General features: G+C 36.5%; 1 protein-coding gene across 1 annotated transcript in view; it reads right to left on the reverse strand.

Annotated features, from left to right (window-relative positions):
* Positions 1 to 8,799, reverse strand: part of SLC1A3 (solute carrier family 1 member 3) — a 63,306-nt gene extending 54,507 nt beyond the window's left edge. The window contains exons 1-2 of the mRNA XM_075740481.1: positions 8,602 to 8,799; positions 6,705 to 6,979 (exon numbers count right to left, since the gene is read on the reverse strand). Coding sequence (XP_075596596.1) covers positions 6,705 to 6,885 — 181 coding nt within the window. The 5' untranslated portion in view covers positions 6,886 to 6,979; positions 8,602 to 8,799. The remainder of the gene's footprint in view (positions 1 to 6,704; positions 6,980 to 8,601) is intronic.
* Positions 8,800 to 22,044: the final 13,245 nt, after the last annotated feature.

Genomic DNA, 22,044 nt, shown 5'->3' on the forward strand with positions numbered 1-22,044 from the left:
AACTACAAAATGTGAGTAACACACTTTGTTCTCCTGATTCTCCTGTTATCCTTCTGGTTTTCTTTGCCTCTTTTCCTGCGTTTATCTCTTTTCCTTTTCACTGTTTTACAGTTTGCCAGACCTATTGTTTCCTCTTTAGTTAAAAAATGCCTTATAAAATCTATCATTAAAATAAATTTATTTTGTATGGATTTTTAAAAGTTGCACACCCCATGGTGTCATCCTGTTGATTAGAAGTGTAAGTGGTGTCAGTACAACTTCAAGTCTGGTGCGTTGACATAATAAAGATAATAATCCAGCTCTTAGTAAAATTTCTCTAGAATACTTTCCATTTGTTCTTTCCCTCTTTTCCATAGTTTCTTCCCTATTCCATACCATCTATTTTTTGTTGTATCAATGACTAATTTAAAATCCCTTGGTCAGGAGCCTAGTTGTTTTCTAATATATGTTGTAGACACCATAGCATATTCTACGAACAGCACGGTTGGAGGAATTAGTATGGGAAGAAGAAATCTCTTAGCTCCTTACTGGGTTTTTTATTCATCACTTTCATTACCTTATTGCTCCAAAGCTCCCAATTGAACTGAGCTGCAATATGCTGAGAAACAAATATATGACAAAATATGCTAAATCCCAAAGAAGCCAAGTTGTAATTTGAAGCCGAATGACATACAAAATCTGAAGGGAACGCACAGTAAATGAAAGGAATTGGGAGGATGGACAGAGAATATACACAACTAACATGACTGCATATATTATTTCATGCAGTTGGTGGTTCCAGAACATCTGATTTTTTTAACAAGGTGTGGGAAAAAAAAAGTCAGTATCTCTCAGCTGCTGATCTGGAAGTCAATGCTACAGTACAAATTATCATAGTGTCTGTGTTTATATCTAACTTTTCTAGCAGCCTTGTTAACATCCAGAAGATCTAATTTCTTTATTTACCTCTCTTTAATATTTCTTTGTATAGTTTTTCAAATGCACTTATCCTGATTCACCTAAAAAGATAAGTATTTTATAAAAATATTTTTTCTTTGGTATCATAAAATCCCTGGAAACTTTTAGATGCCTGGCCATTTTGAGAAATTATGTGAGAAATTTAAGCCACATGAATGAAAGTTTCAGGAATTCATAAAGAACTGAACATCCCATCTTCAGCTACACCTCCATTGTGACCAACTCAAAAGCATTCTAGTTCTACAATAGCTAGGGTGCTAGTAAGGATCTAACATTAAACATTTACTCAGCATACAACTCATTGGCACCTTGCTTATGATCTTGTACTGCTTTGCAGTCACCATAGTGATGACAGCACATGGCTGCTGAAAAGTGGAAAGGAGTGGCCAGCCCTGATACTAGTTCATTTGAAATGTCTTTTTAGTCCCCTTTGATGCTCAACACAGATTTTTGTTTTTACAATCTGTGGGATGACCACTGTTTTTGTTGTAACATATCTTTTGATAGCACAATTGCCATGTTCTGCTGGCATTCAGGGAATTTTCTTGTAAAATCTCTGAGAAACCACATAAACATCCTAAATGTGTCATGTGGTTAATGTCCTGCATTCCACCCAGGATATAGCCTTGAAATCTGCTTTGTAAGATGTGGTATTACATAAATAAATTTAAATTTAATTTCTAGATAGAGTTTTGAGAATCTCACATTCCTTTTCACAAGCTGTATGCAGAGTGCAGTGAATGTATGTTTCTCTGCATCGTTTTATGACCATTCAGACATACTACTTTTGAGCACCACTTTGCAAGTCCACTGATTTGACATTGTGTATCTTTACTGTGCATATATGCACAGCTGGTGCCTCCAGAATGCACAACTGTGATTCACAAAGTAGCCAAGTTTATTGTTGTTGCTGCATGCCATGTATGGCAGTCCAACAATCACTGCTGTTTCATTTCAGTAGCACCAGAGTGTATGACAAGAAATTAAGATTGTGATAATAAGTTAACATGATTTTATTTTGCAAGCAACTGCTAAACTAGCATACTTTGCAGTCTGAATTTTATTACTGGCTACTTAATAGCAGAATAAATTTTATTTCTATACTTTTTTTCCTTTTTGAAAAGGATCATCTGCTTTGAATTTTTAAGTGTTACTCTGGATCTTACAGTGTCTGTTATGGGGTTTTTTTTGCCCAAAATTATAACTATTGCTTAACTTCAAAATGAATTAAGATTTTGTTTAGCAATTTTTTTCAGAATAGTACTTAGGAAGGTTTTGTCACTCAGTGAGAAAGCAATTGTGCTGGGCAGGTTTTTAGGAGAGCATTGGGATAGAGGCAGTCTCTGAGTTCAGCATAAATAGAATTAATTCCTCCTTAGCTGTCCCCAAACTGTCTTGATTTTCTTGTATATATCTTAATCTTTTTTCTGGTATCACATTTCTCTCTTTGTGTTTTAACATGTTCTCTCACCTAGGACTCCCTCCCACAGCTGTTTCTCCTGTATTGATGGATCTTTGCTTTATTCTCATGCAAATTTTACCAAGGCTGCCTTAGGCACCGTCATCGTGTTCATTCTCAGTGTGTAATGGGGTCAAATACCCTTCTCTGGGTATGTCACCCCCAGCCTTCAGTGGATACAGAGGATCTGCCAGTAGCAGAAAAGACATCACTTCAACACACAAGACACTGTCTTTTTTGTGGGTGTTATACAGGATTCTGTCTACCTGTGAATTACAGACTTCTGCTCGTAGGACTCATGTTAAACCAGAGTTCAGACCAGGAGTGTGTTGAGACAGGACAATCTGCTACTCTGCACAGCTTTTCACTGTCCAGACATTTTAGGGGGTTTTATGAGGGTTTTGCCTTCTGTATTATGGAGGATTTTCTGCAGGCTTTATTTAACTCCTTGCTTTTTTCAGGGACATTGGCGATGCCTTCATCTCTCCTGTCTTCTTCCTGTCCTTTTAACTACGTTTTTTAATAAGGATGTTGGAAAGCTTTGGGATCTTATATATGGTGTATGGTGTTGTAGAACAGATGTTGTATGGGCCTATCTACATTTCACATCTAATTGTGAATTCTGCCTGCAATTACAGAAGACTGGGTTCAGTGATGCAGCCAGTCCTGTGCTCCTTTCGGTGGACAGGTAGCCAGAAAACAGAACTGGATCCGTCTCTGTCCCCCTTGAATGTCCTGGTGGACAACTGCAGCATATAACATCAGCAGAGTAAAGAGAATTTTAGGTAATTATTTGGAGCTATAATGGCTTCATGACTATGTAGAAACTGCTTTTTATAGTGCTTGCTCCACAACCTCCCTCTACTTCACTGAGCCCCTCAATTAAAACAGTATTTCTCTGTGAACAGCTTCTCAGGATCTCTGCTCAGCAGCTCTCTGTGTCTGGATCTTTCCTTCAGTAAAAGTTGAGAATCCACAGGAGATTCTTTGGCATGTAGGAGTCCTGCCAGAGTAAAGTCTGGACTCCTGTTGCATTTTTGGAAAATGGGAGGTAAGTAGCAGAGAAGCAAGACAGTCTGCTGAAGGAAGGGTATCTGAAAGGAAGGCATTTTGGGGACAGGATGATGGAGCTAAGTAGCGTGGGAGAGAGGGCACTGCCTGAGATTTTGCCAGTAATTTGGCTACCACTTCAAAGTTTTTAAGACTTCCTGCAGAGTTTCCATGAGCCACCATGACCCCTAGCCTACCTTAAATTGCTCCTGGTCATTGTGACACTCTGAATTTACCAGTGGTCAGCTTCCCAAATGAGCTTCACATAATTGTTCTCATCTATTGGCTCTTGCCAAGATCCACTGCAGAAAACTAATATAATATTTCTAGGTGTACCAGAAGAATCTGAAAAACTGCATCATAACTCGCTTACTGGCCATACTTTTCTCAAAGTTTCTCAAAGGACTTGGAAGCAGTTTAAATTTCACTAAAACCAGCAACAACAATGACAATGACGATGTGCTATACAGACCCTACCTATGCAGAAAGGTTTTTGGGAAATGGAGAGTAGTGCTAAGTAATTCTCAACCTGAATGATAACTTCTCATATCTTCAGCATTAGGTTTTTAAAGATTAATTGGGTTTGTATTGTAGCAGCTAGTGAATTCAGTTTAGAATTCAGTTTGGAATCAGAGTAACACCAGAAGTTAGGGTAAACGGCTGTATTTCTCCTTATGTGAATGTCAGAAAATCTCTACCCTGCAAAATATCAGTATGCAACACAAACAAATGCATGTTGCAGCTACCTATTTCATAATAAAGTGCATGTTTCCAGACACAAACTCAAATGCCAGGCTAAGACATGTGATCCTATCCACTTAACCTCTACCAGTATCAATCCTGCTCAGCAAAGAAATTGGAAATGCTCTATTAAATAAGCTTTTTCATGTCAGTCCCTTGACAAAAGAGGCCTAAAAAAGTGTTTCTGAAGAAATGTTCCTTTCTTTGAAATTTTTCTTTTCCTGAGTTTAGTCTTCATAAAAATTGCTGGACTGACAGCCCTAAAAACCGATGTCATTTGTCTGTTTAGATTACAGAGAGCATTAAGCATCTTTTCCTGTAAATGATTCAACCTCGGCCTGAGTATAGTTTGGTTTCCACCTACACGCATATCCAAGCATCTCTGATGAGACAGCCAGTGGTGCTAATTGGTGGGTTAATTTCACAATGTTGATTACTGTCTGCTAGGAAAGGGAACAAGCCCCCACTGATTTTCCACAGATCACCAAACAACAGAGAGATGATAACAACTTAGTTCTTGCCAAACTTGACAGATGGAGTTCAACCACTGATTGTATACCAAACTCTTTAGCCAACTGTTCCTTACTTCTGAATATTTCCACAACAGCAAAAACCTCTCAACTTAACTTTCTATGAGGTATCAAGTGTGAACTTATTGTTCTAATCATATATATACACTGTAAAATTACACCACAAATAACAAATGTGAGAACATATCTGAATATTCAGTCATAGTATTGAGAAGACATTTTCCATATCTTGTACCAGATATGTCTATAGGTTCATGAGCAGGATTGGAGCAGCTGGCTCATCCTAGGCTGCACATTTTCATTAGTTCTCCGACTTGTGTTCCAGCCTTGCTGGCACTCTGCCATTGCTGTAGGTGGTAGTGGAGCTGTGGGCCGACATTTGTCACTAGTCATCTAAAGCTAACTGGAACATGCAATAACAGCAAAAAACTCTTGTCCAGCCTGCATTTCTGTTCCCACATTGCCAAATTTATGGGAGTCGCACTGGAACTAGATGACAATGAAAAAAATTGCAAGAGCACATTGGTCTTGTGCAGTACAGCAGGTGATAATCTAAGAATTGCATTCTTTTGAGGTTGGACAGTGTTTCAAAACCTGCTTAATTTGTTCCGCCTTTCCTGACCTTTTTAGATAAAATGGCTAAATTTTTTACCTCTGATATTACGAGAGTTTTGCATTGAACAAATTCTTATTTAGGAATTAAAAGCACTTGTGATCAAATACTGTTGACAATTATGAGAGACATTTCTGTTATAGCAACAAAGTACTTTATTTTACCAATATGCAAATTAATATAATTGTTTCCCAGAAAAAGACAATCAAGCCTGAAATTAATTTAAAATAACTCTGCAGATGTAGTATCAAGCAACAATGATGGTAAAGCCCTAAATATTTAATTCCTAAAAAAGTTGTAGAAAAATAGCATGCAGATTTATACCGAACAGCATTATCAAGGACATTAGGATCTACATAGGTAGGATATATACCCTTATTTTAAAGTGCTAACATTTGAGTTTTCATGAGCAGATTCAGTTTCATATTTTAAACTAATTAGAAAATAAAAATGAAAGTAGTAGAGTAAAGCCATAATGTTCTTGCTCACACTATGAAGAATGGTATTTCATGAAGCATATGGTGTCATTTAGAAAATCTGTAGTTAACAGAAAATTACTGCAACTGGTCATGTAATTATATGAAGGAAAAATTGTTTAAAAAATTTATGTTTTTCTCAGAAGATTCTCTTTCAAATGTAAATTTAAAATCTGTAGCAATATTTTAAATTTACATTTTGGTGCATTCCAAATCTAAATGCTGTTTGATGTTCTGGATTCCTCACCATATACTCTAAAAAAAGGCATTTAATCAGGTGCTATCTTGCAGTGCTTTGAATAAGAAGCATTGCCATTGTTGCCCCAATTGCATCTGAAAGATGCATGTGTAAGATTGTGACTGAGAGAGCATAAGCTTGTACTTAGGTTTGATTGTTTTTCTATCTGTCAAGGGAAAACTGAAAAGATTGAGGCTCTAATATCTACCTTTGCTTAGAAATGTCACTTCATTTCATTCATTGATGACTTCTGTTTGTCATTGCAAGGTGTTATTTTTTGATAGATTAGGTAAATAAAAGTTACATCCTGAGCATTTTGCTGCAGCTGGCTTTGGTAGAAAAAGATTTCATTGAAAACATTCAAGTCAGTTACTGTATCTGATTTGTTAAGAGAAGAATCCATAAAACAGCTGGTTTGGATTTTTTGTCACCAAAATTCTCCTTAGGAATACTAGAATAATTAAAATGGCTGTTCCCTAAACGTCAACATGCAGATGTCAAAGCCAAATCTCTCCAAACCAGAACACTCTTACCAGTGCAGAAGAATTTGGGATTTCATTTGTAATGCAAACGGCCCCAGCAAATCGTCATTGTCAAATGCATTGGAGGACAGAATATTCCCGTTGAACAAATTACTCACCAAGAATCACAGCAACAACGGTGAAGAGCACAAAGGCATTCCTCAATAAATAACTTTTAACATCATCCTTTGTTATGCTCTGCACTTTCTTTTTTGCTAGAAGTGTACGTTTCCGGACTCCTTGTTGAATGCGTTCCATCCTACTTCCAGTTTTTGGGTCTTCTCCGTTACCTTTAGTCATTTGACTTGCAGAAAGTTTTCTTTTACAATTAACTTCTGTAAATATCCCTTCAGAAGAGTGGAAGACTCTTTTCCGTGGGAAGTACTGGGGAAACCTGCAAGACAAGAAATATAAAATATTGCAATATGATTTTAGTAGAATGATTAGCCATATGATTACATGGAAGCAAATATTCTTCATGTTTCAGTAAAATGTGTATTATTTGTACTAAGTTGTTGATTGCAGTTTTTGATAAATAGCCTCAATGACTGCTAAAGAACTCTTTGAAAGAAGGATTATATGGACGGATCAGATATGTGTCCTGTGTCTTCAGAAATTAATCTGAATTGCTGTCATGCTGTAAAACCTGTGAGTAACTTTTTTTTTTTTTTGCAGTTGCTAGAGAGACACTAATGCCAAATTAGTACAATTTGTAGAAGTGTGAGGTGCTGTCATGTTTAAAACTGCCAGCCTTGCTTTCCATCTGTTTTGCAGGCCCATATTATCTGAAAAAAAATCTAGCTCACCTTCACATTAACCATTACAGAAATATTTTGCTTGAACTGGAATGTTTAAAGTGTTCCGCATTTCAGATGTTTTTAAATGATTGAATGTATTGACTGAATTCCTCCTTTTCACATGGCAAAATGCAGCAGGAATGGTTTGTTTGTCCCTCAACCTCTATTTAGAAGATATGCCTTTGACAGTTTTATGTTGATAACATTCATCTTTGAAGTGTATAAACTATTCAGAGCACATCTGTAAAATATCAGAAGTTATATCCCACTTAGCTTGTTGCTTCAGACTAGAGTACAAATTCACATTGCAAAGTAATGCTTTGCTTAGCCTGATAGCAATTATGAGGATATAATCTGATTTTAAGAAATCACACACTGAATCAACCTTAAAATGTTTTAATATTAAAATTCCATCATTAGGACATTATTTTTCATTTTAAAATGAATTTTTTGTGGCGGCTTGGTATGAATTTATTTAATAATGGAGCCTGCACAAAAGTGTTTTCCAGACCGAGAATCCTATTTTCTGAAGTCTTAGTTAAGACACTGGTGTGTTTTTATGAAGGAATTAGAAATTACTGACTGGATAGATTTAGTCGCTTCCATTGAAATCTCTCTCCATTTATACACAGTCCAACTCTAACATCTTATTTTTAATAAATCTAGCGCCTAAATACCAAATCCTTTTTTTTTTTTTTTTTTTAAAGCACTCAGAATATAAATATACAGAGTTTCCAAACAGCATGTTTTAGAGGAAATACCATGTTGTAACAAATTTATTTTGATGAGATTTGATTACTGCTTCTACCATATGTTTCAAGATTGGCACTTTAGTGCAATATCCTCACTGAATTTAAAGAGAATGCTATATGCTTTGCTTCTTCAGAGAGTGGAAACATTCTGAGACTGAGCCAGATATTTAAATTAGTAAGTATTCTAGCTTGGACATGATGGATTTTTTTTGAGAACAATTAATTTTAGTATTTCACTTAAAAAATAAAATTAAAAAAAGATAAAAGATAAATTCACAGTGCCTTTTCCTTTCAAGATGATTAATGCAGCTAATCTATCTGTTAGAACCAGAATCTATCTGTTAAGACCAAGAAAGAACATGGATACATCCAAACGGATCGTTAACGTACATTAAGTAACATAAAAGGCAGAGTGAAAAATTAGGACTTCGTACTCGAAACCCCACCAAATGAAACAACCGGCTCACCTTTTCAGATCTTCAGTACTCTAAGAACACGTTGGTGGCAGAGGAGGTAGAGGTTTCCCAGCAAATACAGCAGAGTTGAGCGAGCGGGAGAGAGAGAAAACTGACAATCTGCATGTGCTCTGGAATACAGCAACTTACTATCACTGTAACTTAAGGAAAGGGGAGGAGACTGTTAGCCCAACTCTGAAAAAAATAAAAACACATCAGAAGAGAGGGGAAAGCTGAGCTTCTGGAATATTGATTAGTCCTGGCACAGTGAAAGCAGGGTCAGTTTCTTTGTTTTTCCTTTTAGACCACTTTCACGCTTTGTCAGTTCAGCTTCGTTAGAAATGCAAAATCAGAACCCAGGAAGAATCGAAGGATCGCACACGCACACACACAGAGCAGGGGAGGCTGGCGCGCTTCTTCATTAGATATTCCAGACTGGAAATCTGAAAAGCCTAAACATAACTACGTATTGCTATTCCTGTGCTTTTTTAAATAAATGGTAAAATATGTGAGCATGTTAGTTTGTTCTAAAAAGAGACATGGTGTGAAGCTATCACCTATTTTCTAATTCTTAAAGACAGTTATTTATGATCTACTTTTCCTGGGGTGGGAAACACATATCTTTCAGAAGCAACTGGAGCATTATCAAGAGTAGAGAAAAACATAATCAGCTATAATTCTTTGTATGTTTCTTGTAGATATTCAAAACACATGATGAGACTTGCTTCTTGTTTAGCAATTTAAACTCGCTGGTACTAAGCCCCATTCAGCCTGTTTCAATAGCATGGAATGAGTGATGAAGGGAAAAGCATAAAACATCCACTTCTGAGAAATAAGTGGCCTTCAGGTTTTTTTAGCATTCAGACATTTGCACTGTTGAATAGATATTTGCAGAGAGTCAGGGGAATTCCTAAAGACCTTCTTTCACTTTTTAAAGGAACGCTTTCATTTTAAATGTTGGTAAAGTCAGTTTAAAATATTCAGTGATTATATTTCAGTGCATCTTTCATGAGATTTTTAAGTGTATTTTTTTCTAAGATGAAAAAATACTGTAAATGGAAATTCATGCTAAACATATAATTTAAAAAAGTTTGTTTATAGATGATGTGGCTTTCAATGTTTTTTTCCTGGAAAGTTATTTTAAGTGTACAGAAATAATTTTATGTACTAGACACACAAAAAATAGTTAGGTACAAAATAAGAGCAGCGTTACTTCCACAGAGTCACAGTAATGGTTTTGCTTCAAATGTGCTTCAAATAATGATGTATAATGTAGAGAAAAATAATCTTACACTATAATGCATACTTGCTCATGATTAATGTAGGTTGGAGATTGAACTGTGTACTGCAGAATCTTGGTCATAGGTATCTAACAAGAAAGAAAGCATCTAAATTAACTTATTAATTGACTTTAAAAAAGCAAGAAAAAATGTTGACAGCTTGTGTTGCAAAGACAGAAACACATGTTGTGTTTTCTTATACCTGGCAGCTTAAATATCTATCTCATTCTTATTTTTTGTGGTGCAGTTTTTAAATGCTTTCACCATTTTGCCTTGAGATGGGAACTGACCTCTTAACTGACCTTTGGGCTTTAGTAATCTGCTTGTTTGATCTTTCTTTTTGGAGTATGGCATGCTTGCTGTAAAACCACCCAGATAAGGACTTCATTTGGCCCTCTGTTTGTATGAGTAGTAATGTTCCAGTTGCCTTAATGGGACAGGGGTCAGGCCCCAAATGAGATGATCCAAAAGCATGTCCTCATTTAATGCTTTCATTAATAATGGAGTCTATGAGAAATGACGATAATCCTGTGAGAGAATTAGCTATTCAGTGAGACAAAATTAAGATAGACAATAACCTTAGCTTAACTTTAGCAGTGATACTTTTATTAGCGCTCAGTGAGCAACAGACATTATTACACAGTGCTTAGAAAAAAATAATATTAGCTTTTTGGCAACATGTCCTTGTTCAAATTTTTCTTTCTTTCCTCTTTCCTTCCTTTCCTGACATCCATTTCTTTTATTGATTTTAACTTTGATGGTGAAATAAGGAAACTATAATATATAAAGAGTATTATCCTTTATATTACAATAAACATGTATTTTAGATATCCCTGGATAGCAATAAATGAGTCACAGTTCATAGTGCAGTGTGACCCTGCAATACCTGAAATTACAATGCACTGAAATTTCCTCTTACATATAGAATAGATGTAACAGATTTAGTACACAGTATTTAATACTAGGGCTAGGACAAATTTACAATGTTATTGGCTAAGTGCTTCTGTCTGTGATTTTCAATCATATTATTAGTTTCTAGGAAGAGCAATTTAAAACACAGAAGTTATTAGAAACATTTTAGACTTTAGATTGGATCACCCAACACTAAGAATATACAAAAGCATTGGTATGCTTCATAGAGTAACACAGAGCAGCCCTCATTGATGTTACCACCAATTCTACATTTTTTAAATAAAAAATCAACAAGGAATGACCTAAGGCCTTGGTGATCCTGTCTGTTGTGGTTTAACCCCAGCTAGCAGCTCAGCCCCATGCAGCTGCTTGCTGACTGCCCCAGTGGGATGGGGGAGAGAATCAGCAGAGTAAAAGTGAGAAAACTAACTCGTGGGTTGAGATAAAGACAGTTTAACAGGTAAAGCAAAAGCCGCACACACAAGCAAAGCAAGACAAGGAATTCATTCCCCATTTCCCATGGGCAGGCAGGTGTTCAGCCATCTCCAGGAAAGCAGGGCTCCATCATGCCTAACGGTGACTTGGGAAGACAAACACCATCACTCTGAATGTCCCCCTGCTTCGTTCTTCTTCCCCCAGCATTATACACCGAGCATGACGCCATATGGTATGGGATATCCCTTTGGTCAGCTGGGGTCAGCTGTCCCAGCTGTGTCCCCTCCAACTCCCTGTGCACCCCCAGCCCACTCGCTGGTGGGGTGGTGTGAGGAGCAGAAAAGGCCTTGGCTCTGTGTAAGCACTGCTCAGCAGTGACAAAAACATCCCTGTGTTATCAACACTGTTTTCAGCACAAATCCAAAGCACAGCCCCATACCAGCTACCGTGAAGAAAATTAACTCCATCCCAGCCAAACCCAGCACACACATTATCTCAGCAATCTAATTTGTGCTTTGAGTTTCAGTTTCAGCCCTTCTTTGACAATGCACCAGGTGTCTTGCAAAGCAGGTAAATGCAAGCACAGGGTAAGGACTGCCTTTAACTGAACCTCATCCTCACAGGCGGTGTGGATTCAGCCCGCTGAAACCATGTGTCATGGTAAACTCAAGCCCTCTTTGGTTGTGGCTAACAAAATCAGTCAGTAAATGTGCTTTGCATGTCGGCAAAGTATCTGAGTGCCTTTGTAAAGTAAGTAAAGGTATTAGAGTGGAAGCTGCTGTTCAAACATAAAGTATTGTTATTTTCAGCTGACCTGAGCTACCAAACAAAAACGCAGGAAAGTCAGTTGTAGCAAACGCAAGAAGTGGAAATGAAGCAACAAATTGAACAACCCTTTCATTTCCCAGATAGTAATAAATCTAGTACAAGAGTGCATGGATCACAGCTGAAATAAGCTTTTTAACATTCAAAGTAACCCAGTCTTCACATTAATAAATCAGCACTATAAATTAATACTTGCTAAAACTTTGAAGTTTTAGAGTTTTAGAAGCTCAATAAAGTTTTGTCGAAACCACAACAGCAAAACTGGAATAAAATTCTTGTGAATGAATACATCAGTATGTTCCCAGTCTTCAATTAAGTTGGACAAAGTAAGGATATAGATGAATCCCTTGCAAGCTCCAATCCAGCTTAGAACTGTTAATTACCATTATACCCTGTTGTACCAAAGAAGAAACAGTCTCTAAAATGTCAAATTTAATCCATACAAGTTAGCAAATAGTTGGCAGAGGTAAGAGACATCCTTAGGCTCCTGAATATTTCCACAGGATCATGGTATGGTTTTTTCCCCTGAGATATACTTGTCTCTTGCTTTTTTGAGCATGATAAAATGAGTATGAGAAACTGAGATTTGGTGTTTGTTTCTCTTCAAAACTGTTTATCAGCGTGGGATTTGACAAATACCTCAGTTTTGGCCAGCCAAATGTGAAAAATATACTTTATTTTTTATTAAGATCTGATGCAATGAAAGTTAACACGTTGCTTTATTGAAGACAGTGGGAAGAGATAGTGTGCTGTAATTTATATACTCGCGTGTGCTCTACACATGTCAAAAAAACATAGTGTATGTTCTGTTAGCAATTACGAAAGCTTCAGGAAAAGATCTGTAGCTCTGTAATTGGTATTGAGGATGTAACATTTGCTGTGTACACATTGCCGGAGTGTTACTTCGGATCAGCTTTAACTTGTTTTGTGGCCCAAACACCCATTAATGCTTGGACCGTATGATCTGGTTTTGTTTCTCCTAAAGGAATCCAGTTCACACTTTCTAAGACCACTCCATGATATGAATCAAAGCGTGTTGCTGTTTGTCACTTTTAGTAGGAACCTCCCTGCACTGGTTATGCTGAACTTGAGTCTATCTTTGATACATTGCAAGTCATTGGTCAAATGGTCTGTTGTCAATAAAAGTTATGTTGTAAAATGTTCTGTTGATGGTAAAGATTAAATTATTATTATAAAATGCTATTATTCCGTCAAAAGAACATTTCAAAAGGAAAGTGTTTTGCCTGATATTAGACAGAATGATTAGTAGTAATGGCCAATCTAATCAGCAGGACTCAGATTTTCAGTGATCTGTTTCTACATTTCTATTTAGTGTCCCATGACAGTCTTAACATTGCTCACTCAAACCAGCCAACAAATCCTCCTGGTCATTTTTTTCCCTACATTTTGAAGTCTTGTGCCATGAGAATAATTGTGAATTTATGCTTTAGAGCTTTGTCAGTTGTCACTCAGAAGTTGTACAAGAAAAATGCGGCACTCCTTTTCTGCTCTGTGAAAATTCCCAGTGGAGAAACATGAACCTCTACTATCTCCATTCAACATTATGGGCTGTCTGGGCCTCAACACATACTGTATGTCTGACTGCAGCTGAATAGACAACCTTGTTTCCTTTCAACACAGGGAGTCAGATCACCCACACACTCTTGGGAGAAGGGGGGAGGTAAATGAAGTTATACCAGCAGGGGATGTGGCTCATGAACTTTCTTCTTGACTGCCTTATTGAGAATGTGAATGTGTGTACGTACAATGGAGCAATTCTCACCAAAGAATAGGCAAGGTTTTCTAGGAAGGATGGGAGATAGGATGGGATTGTGCCATTGTAAGAAATCTAATGGGATCACATCGACAGCTGATTGCGTTTCAGATCCAAACTGCTGTATAGTATGGCTTCACTGGTTTTCCCACAGCTAGTGGCAACCACTTAAATGGGTGCCAAGGGACAGAAGGTTCATTTGAAAAGTCAATACAGCATTGTGGCTAGTTACAAAGGAATGTGGCATTGGAGCCAGGAACTTGCTACACCCTTTGTCTCAGGTGCCTCTCTCTTTCCTCTTCCTGATTTCTTTTTTTTAAAATCTTTTTAGATTTTTTTTTTTTTTAAATCTGATCAGCTGTAAACTTCAGTAGCTTTTGAAATCGACTGAGCTACTGAGAGTCCCCTGTGGAAGCTCCGGCTAGAAGCGCACACTGTCACAGGTACTCTAAATCATGACCACCAATCCCTGTTGGTCATGGTGGCAAGGAACAGAGTGATGATCCCACACAGGTCCTCTTTTGGGATAACTGCACTGTTGGTGGGCGTCCCACTGACTGAACTGTTTTCTGTCTTTGTTCCCTGCCAGACCGGTTGAAGAAGTCCATTTCTTGGATCTTGTGATGCTCTTTGTACTGGATGTTCTTTATGCAGGGTATGGGCTTATCACTAGTACATATGTTAGCCTGTACAACGGACATGGTCTCAGATTCCTTTTTCCTTTTTCATCACTTTCTTTTCTTGATATGATCTCTTTAATCAAAGCAAGGGCAGATGGATGAGAAACAAGATGAAAGAGAAATGTGCATTTCTGATTTAGAATGAGGTATTAGCGGCATGAAACACATTTCTTATAAAACATTGCTGTTCATTTGAAGGCTTTGTCTATAGTTACTTTTATAATGAAACAATGGGTTATCAGCTGGTTAATACATCCTAGTGTGTTGTTAGCATAGCAAGTAAGATAAATACAAAGAAAGCCACTCATTTATATGAAGTTCATTTAAGGAAATTCATTCATTTGGAGCAGTAAGCTAAGGTGACTTTTTAAATACACATTTACTACTATGGAATCATAATTACTGTAATCAAGACACATAAAAATCTTTTGTAAAATAATTATAACTTAAAAGCACACAGCTCAAAGTTGTGTTATAGTAATGACTATAACAGCAACTGTTTAGCATTTGGACATTTTTTTGGCAGAAGCACTTTGCATTGTTTATTGTGAGAAAGAAACAGGCTCTGAGAAAACATGCAAATTTTCAGCAAGGGAAAAAGCAGCATCAGGTTTGGAAAACAGAATGGCAGAAAGTCTTCTTTGCTTCTATCTTTTTAGTTCACATAGGCAGAGATGATTTAAAGTCATTACGTTCTTCTGGATGATCTCTGTTTAACATACCATGGAAGATCTCAAAATATTTCTGTTTCATAGTATCCCTGGCATCCAGACACTCAGGCTGTGTGGTGGTCAGCATTTATTTTCTTGCTGTGTTTTTCATTCTGAAATTCCATTCTCTGTTGGGATCCAGGGCCCACTGAACTCATTGGTACCCTGTGATTTACCTAAAAGAAAACAGGAACAGTCCTTTAATATTTATTACTCATTGTTCTTCTTGAAATGTAATCAAATGCCTGTCATCAGATCAATAGAAAAATTAAGTGTTAGATAGCAGGGTGAACAAGTATGTTTCAAAGGAAAGATTACACATCACTGGTGTGATATATTAGCTCAATTTGTTCTGTTCAGAAGGACTAGGTTCTCCACTCAGTGTCTGAGAGGATATGACTATTACTGTTATACAAAAGAAATTCAGAAATTTGTAATTAAAAATTAAGAAAAATCAAGAAACAAGAATGTGTTGAGTCCACATTTTAAAACTGTCATTTCTATAACACCACAAAGGATTGGCATACTGTATATTGGTTTTATTTAGATATATTTGTTATACAATGAAATCTCTTTTAACATACATTATAAATGCATCTGTTGAAAGAATATGAACAATAGGACGTTCATTTGTTTGGTTCAGACCAAAAATTGTTAAGAGAAAGATAAAAAATCAAATATTGCAGCTATAGTGTAGTATGCTATCCTTCATTTACAGATTCACTGTATAATACATATCAGGTTTGCTTTTTCATGCAGTCACTTACTCCATCCCTTCTGCTCCCTTCTGAACTTGTACCCCAGGAGAGCGCTACCTTCCCCTTGTCCTCTTTTCCTTGGTAGGGCAACTACTCCTCAAGTTTTTGCAGGTTCATTGCTCTCCTTCTCCCTTTACTTCCAGTAAGTACATCTCCCTTTTTACTCCTTAGCTCACCACCACTGTTCTTTGAGTCAGAGAAAAATTATTAAGGGCAGGTTTTGTTTTCATCTGAATCAGTGAATCCAAGTCTTGAGGGAAGTTTAGATCTTGGCTCTATTTGGTTCTTAGACACCTATTCCAAACCATGCCTAATTTTATGCTCCTTCTGTGTGCAGGCTGTAATACTCCTTTGCTCTTTGTTCTCTCACGTTCTCTTTTCCCTGTAGGCTTTCTTGTCCTGCTATTTTGTTCTGTTTCTTTATTTCACTCTACGTCCTTTTTCACGTTTAGCTTTTCCTTGTGTTCTGCTTATACCAACTCTCAGTTGGGTTGGGAAATGGGATTGAAGGTCTCATTTATACTGATGTGTTCACGGAGGAGTTTGTATCACGAATGTATAGCTGGGAGTGTCTCTACAGATCAGTGGATATGCACTTACGTAACTGTTAGTAATCTCTCCCTCCTCCAACTAAACAATGATAGAGGGTATGGACAGTGGAACAGATTTCCGTTTTCAGCTGCAAGGATATCACCTCTTCCCCTCCAAACAGGGATGTCTCTTCCTCCTTAACGACTGCTTGCAAAAAGGAAATTATTTTAATTAATTTGTTAAACCAAAGGGCATGTGGGAGCGAACAGCCAGACATCTTTCAAAACAAAAATGTTTAGACCAAAATAGGGGGAAATAAGAGACAATATGTTTGACGTGCTGCTTTATACAAGTCTTTCACATAGCTCCAAAAATGTCTGTATTTCTTCCAGTTATGTCTACCACCTAGTGTTAACTTCAAAATGGTGATGTATTGGGTGCTTTACTTAGCTACTCTGTGAATGGCTCCCATTCACCACAAGTCCCAGCTCACTCCATATGCAGGCAAAACTCCCAGTGAGGACAATGGGAGTCCAGGTCTCCTGACTCACATTTTGCTCAGGCAAAACACCCATTGTCCAGTGATTGCTTTGCTCAATGAGCAGTGATTCAGAAGTGCTGAATAGGAACCCAGTCAGCTGTGCTTTGATATTAATTTCCTGATGATTCATTAATTCTGTAAAATCACTATCAAATTCTTTGTAGAATTAGTCAGGAATTTTGGTTTAGCCTAAACATTAAAAACACATCACCTATGTGAATGTGTCACCTTGGGAAAAGTATCCCTAAACCAGTATTTTCTCTGAGATCTGAATATTAATTGAAATGTATTTGCTATTTTTGACTTCCTCTAAGCCCAAGAATATGAAAGCACTTAATTCTTTGATCAGGTTCCTGATAAATTATTAGAGAATTCCAGTGATTCAGTGACTCAAAATAGGAAAATAATATGAGAGATGAATGAAAAGAGATGATCACATTCAGCTGCTTTTGTCATGCTGTATTCAAACAGCTTAAAACAAGTTATGTGAACTTAGTGTAATCACAAGCTATTAAAGTCTACAGTGGTTCAGTAACAAATGAAACTCAGAATTCCTGTTTGCACACAAAGCATAGATAGAACAGTTGAAATCTTGTTTGAACTGTAGGAATAATATTTTACTTTGATGCACCTATGTGAATACCATGAAAATCAAGTATGTTTTGCCTCAGATTAAATTTTTTTATTTTGTATTTCCCCCATTTTATTAGTGATGTGTGTACAGCTTCATTCTTTTTTTTCCCTATAATACCTATACATTCCCTAAATGTAGTGCAAAAGAAGTGTAAAATGTTACTAATTTCATTTACCACTAATTCCACTGTTGTGAATGCTTGTGTAGATTTTGTGTATTTAATACTTACTCTGTAAACATTTTGAATAGAGGCTGTTTCTTACACATCACAATGTACTACAAAATTATGCTTTAAATAGATATGAAGCCTAACCCTTAATATATTTCATTTGCATTACCAGAAACTCCAGGAATCATCTGTAACAATGAGTCCCATATTCCACAGATAACTCACTGCTCTGGAAGATGTGGGAGCAGTGATCCAGAAAGTGCAGCTCCCTGCCTACCACAGAACTTTCCCTGGATTACATTAAAAATGTAGATCTTTAGTACAAGCCCCTCAAAGCCTCAAAAATGACAATGCAGTGTAGAAGTCATGAAGAACATTGTTTGTATATCAGATGAATGCATTAGTGTTAAATAGGAAACTTTAGATAATCCTGGAAAGGCATTTTGCTCAGTATTCTGGGATGAAGATCAGCTAGCTATCAGATTTTCATCACCAGTAATCAATCAGGATTTTGCTTTCATTTGGATTCTGCTTCTTTCCTTTTCCCCATTAGGTATCCTATCATCCTCTTGTATAAGATCATTTTTTAGACATAGCATTCATATAGAATATATTCCAACAGTTTTTATTCTCCAATGGAAAGCTCTCTGCTGATGGTTCTTTTCCTTGTAAGGTTTTTCCTTACTTTTAATGGCTTATTGAGGTGGGTGGGTGGGGTTTGGGGTTTGTTTGGTTGTTGTTGTTGGGTTTTTGTTTCTTTGGTTTTTTTTCCTACAGAGGTAACCTTTTCCTATCAGACTATAATGTTGGCTATTGTGGTTGATACAGGGAAAACACAGGCGTTCTCCCCATCCCAAATACCAGTTCCCTCAAGTTTCTTCCAGTAAATATCACAAACTAACCTCCATAAAAGCCCAAATTTCCACACAATCTTGAAAGGTAAATATAAACTCAATTATTTTTTTTTCTTCAGGTTGTTTCCTGAACTGAAATCACATTGGTAAATGTAAAAAGACCCATCACACCTCTTTTCATAAGTTATCAGTATGTTCTAATCTTTAAATTATTTTCTTTTGTCATTTTGATTATGTAGATTACAATGAGAAAGCTCTTTGAAGAGGCATACAAGAGATCCTTTTAGTTTTCTAAAAAATTATTACTAAACTGCTTTCCAGAGCACAGAGACTTCTAAGCACTGTTAGAACAATTTGCAGTTCTATTCACTTTCTGAGTGCTTCAGTTAAGAGCCCTGGAGAAGGGACATATTCAGTTCCCGCAGTAGGGCACCAGAACAAGATAATAGCCTCTCCCAAGATCTCAGAACTATTCTCTTCATTCTGGTACTTTTAACACAGTACAATATAACAGGATTTTAAGTGTCCTCATACATAACTTCCAGCTGAGGTCTCAACACCCAGAATGCATAGCAATCTTCAGCAGCAAGATAATTTCTACTACAATCTGTCTCTTTTTTTAAAAATTTTTTTTAAATTGCACACTTTGTTTCTGATTCAGCAGAACAGCTCTATAAAGAATGCTATTGTATACTATGGTTCATCAGAGTATAGCAAAATTAGCATAATTTTCCAGTTATTTTGTCATGATTTGTTATTTTTATTTACTACAGACATTAAAAGCAATAGTAATAATATTTTGCTAAGTTATTTTTAAATTTTAAAAAATGAAATTGCCATTTATGGCACTTTGGAATCTTTCACTCTTAGCAAAACATCATATACCTTTCACAGCCATCCATAGTAAAGCCATCTATAAAACATTTTGACACAGTAGATTGTTCTTGAAGACAGAGTAACATTCAGTAGGTTTTAGGTCTCATATGTAAGTAAATATTATTGCCACAAAAGGAGACCAACATAGGAAAATGAGTTCTGTTTTGGTGGATGTTTTGTGAAATAGAACTGTGAAAGTGCTATTAAAAACATAGTGAACTGTGTGTTTCTTGATGTTTTCTATTTTCAGATTTGATTCTTAAGACCTGCAGCAGGTTACAGCAGTTTCAGTTTAATGAAATAATGACTTTAGAGTAACTACTAAAAAAGAAAACCAGTATAAAAATTCTGCATAAGATGATTAAAATCAAATAGTAAGACAAAATCTCAACTTACTGTGGAATATTGGCCATGATATTATATATATGATGCAACTTTTTTCTATACATGGAAAATGTATGAACCAACTACATAGGTGTAATTCTGTCTGAATAATCATGCCCAGTCTGAAAATTCAAAGTTATCCTTATATGCCACTATTTTGACAAATTTCTGAACAAGAAGACACAAGATATATTCAACCAGGGGCTAACTATTGAAACTATTTAAACTGTTTGAATGTATATTAGTCAACACTTACACAGTATGAACTTTTCCTTTTTAAATGTAAAATGAGATAATCATTCTAGTGACTTCCACCAGATGCTAAATTAACTGTCGGTGTTAAAAGTTTTTTAGGTTATTTTTAAAGCATCATAAAAAATAGCAGAAACTGTCCATTCTTCCTAGTATAGATGAATCAACATCTTCCTACACTGTAATGTTAAGATCCCTTATAGATACAAGCTTATGATTTTAGTTGGCATTAGTATAAGTCAGTATCTTGGACTGTGCTGAAACCTAGATGTTTTGAAAAGGTGTCACTGTGGAGGATCCTGTGAAACTTTTGTTTAGTAGCTGATTTTTATCTTGTTCAGAAGATATTCCTCAATCTGAGATAACGTGCTAAGTTATCCACCAACTGCTTTGGATTTTTCTTAAGAAAAGATCTTTAAAAAGACCATTACCCTCATGAATATTCTGTAGGTGGCCATTTGATCACATTACTTGTTAGGAACAGTCCACAGAAAAGAAGACTTTTCTGATGTCTGTATTTGCCTTTTATGAGCCTGAAAAATTTGCAATTTTGTATTAAGAGCTATATATGGCATTTGAATGAATCCTTGACCAACAAGTGAGATTACTGGAATATAACCTGGGTTACAGAGTCATCTAAAATTGTTTAGGAACTTGCCTATTTCAAAAGTCCTTGTTGTTTTGTAACTTGGACCTACGCACAAAAGGATCCAACAAGAATCAGAGCAGGTAAGAATAAAGGACAGGAGAGTGCTGCTGGGAGTAGAAAGGTGGGCAGAGTTGAGGGAAGAGAATCCTTCTGAAGAGCTGTGGTCTTTGATGGTCTCGACAACCTTATGAAATTAACTGGCATAGGATATGTGAATATTTCCAGGGAAGCAAAGGGGCATATTTAAGTATATGTTGTGTTTATGGAAACTCACAACACCGTTTTTCCATTGTTTATTCATTGATTATTTGTGTATCAGTCTCCTTGACTGCAATACTAACTACTTTCATGTCAAAGAATTAGTTTTAACAGTTCTCAAATGTCATTAGTGTAATTTTTGAAATGCCTTTTGGATGAACTTCATTTCAAAAACTGCTTTGGTGTCATGCATAATGCAAATTCAATGTATCTTTCAGAAAGCTGTAAACAATTGATTATCTGTATGTCCATTCATTATTTAATATCCTTAGCTAGTAAAGATTTTTATCATATGGGCTGAAACTACAATTTGGCAAATGCCAAATGCTGATTTTTTTTGTTTTGTTTTGTGGGGGTTTTTTTGTTTGTTTGTTTGGGGTTTTTTTGTAATAGACAAGATAACGCCTGTGCTTGCTGTGATAACAACAGAAAATTTTAATGTCATAGATTTTGGTTTTAAAAAAGATGGTAAATGAAGGAATAGTGAGATTCTCCTTTGTGAACCAACAGGAACTGCAGCACAAAGCGATGGCTGAAGTGGAAGAGCCAATGAGAACCTACATCAAACGAGCGGGCACATTACAAGCATGAGGCTGCAGGATTGACAGGCTGTAGTTGTTGATGTGTGTGCTTGCCAGAAGCAGAGAACAAGAGAAAAAACAAACAGCAGTGGTGAGCACAATCCTATTAGGCAGCTGAGAGTCAGAGCTTTGGAAATGTGTGCTTTTCTGAACTTGGAAATGACCTATTAGCTCATATGCTTAATACTAAGTGAAACAGGATCTTGTGCACATTTCTGAAAATAAAGAGATACCTGGCTATCATCTTTCTAGTCAACAATTTGCATCTGCTCCTGGAACTGACTAAATGCTGAGGGCTTTACATCTTCACTTGCCTCTCTTTACCATTGTCAACAGATCAAATAGCTCTTGA

The sequence above is a fragment of the Balearica regulorum genome, chromosome Z (assembly GCF_011004875.1).
Source record: "Balearica regulorum gibbericeps isolate bBalReg1 chromosome Z, bBalReg1.pri, whole genome shotgun sequence".
In the NCBI taxonomy this organism is placed as follows: domain Eukaryota; kingdom Metazoa; phylum Chordata; class Aves; order Gruiformes; family Gruidae; genus Balearica; species Balearica regulorum.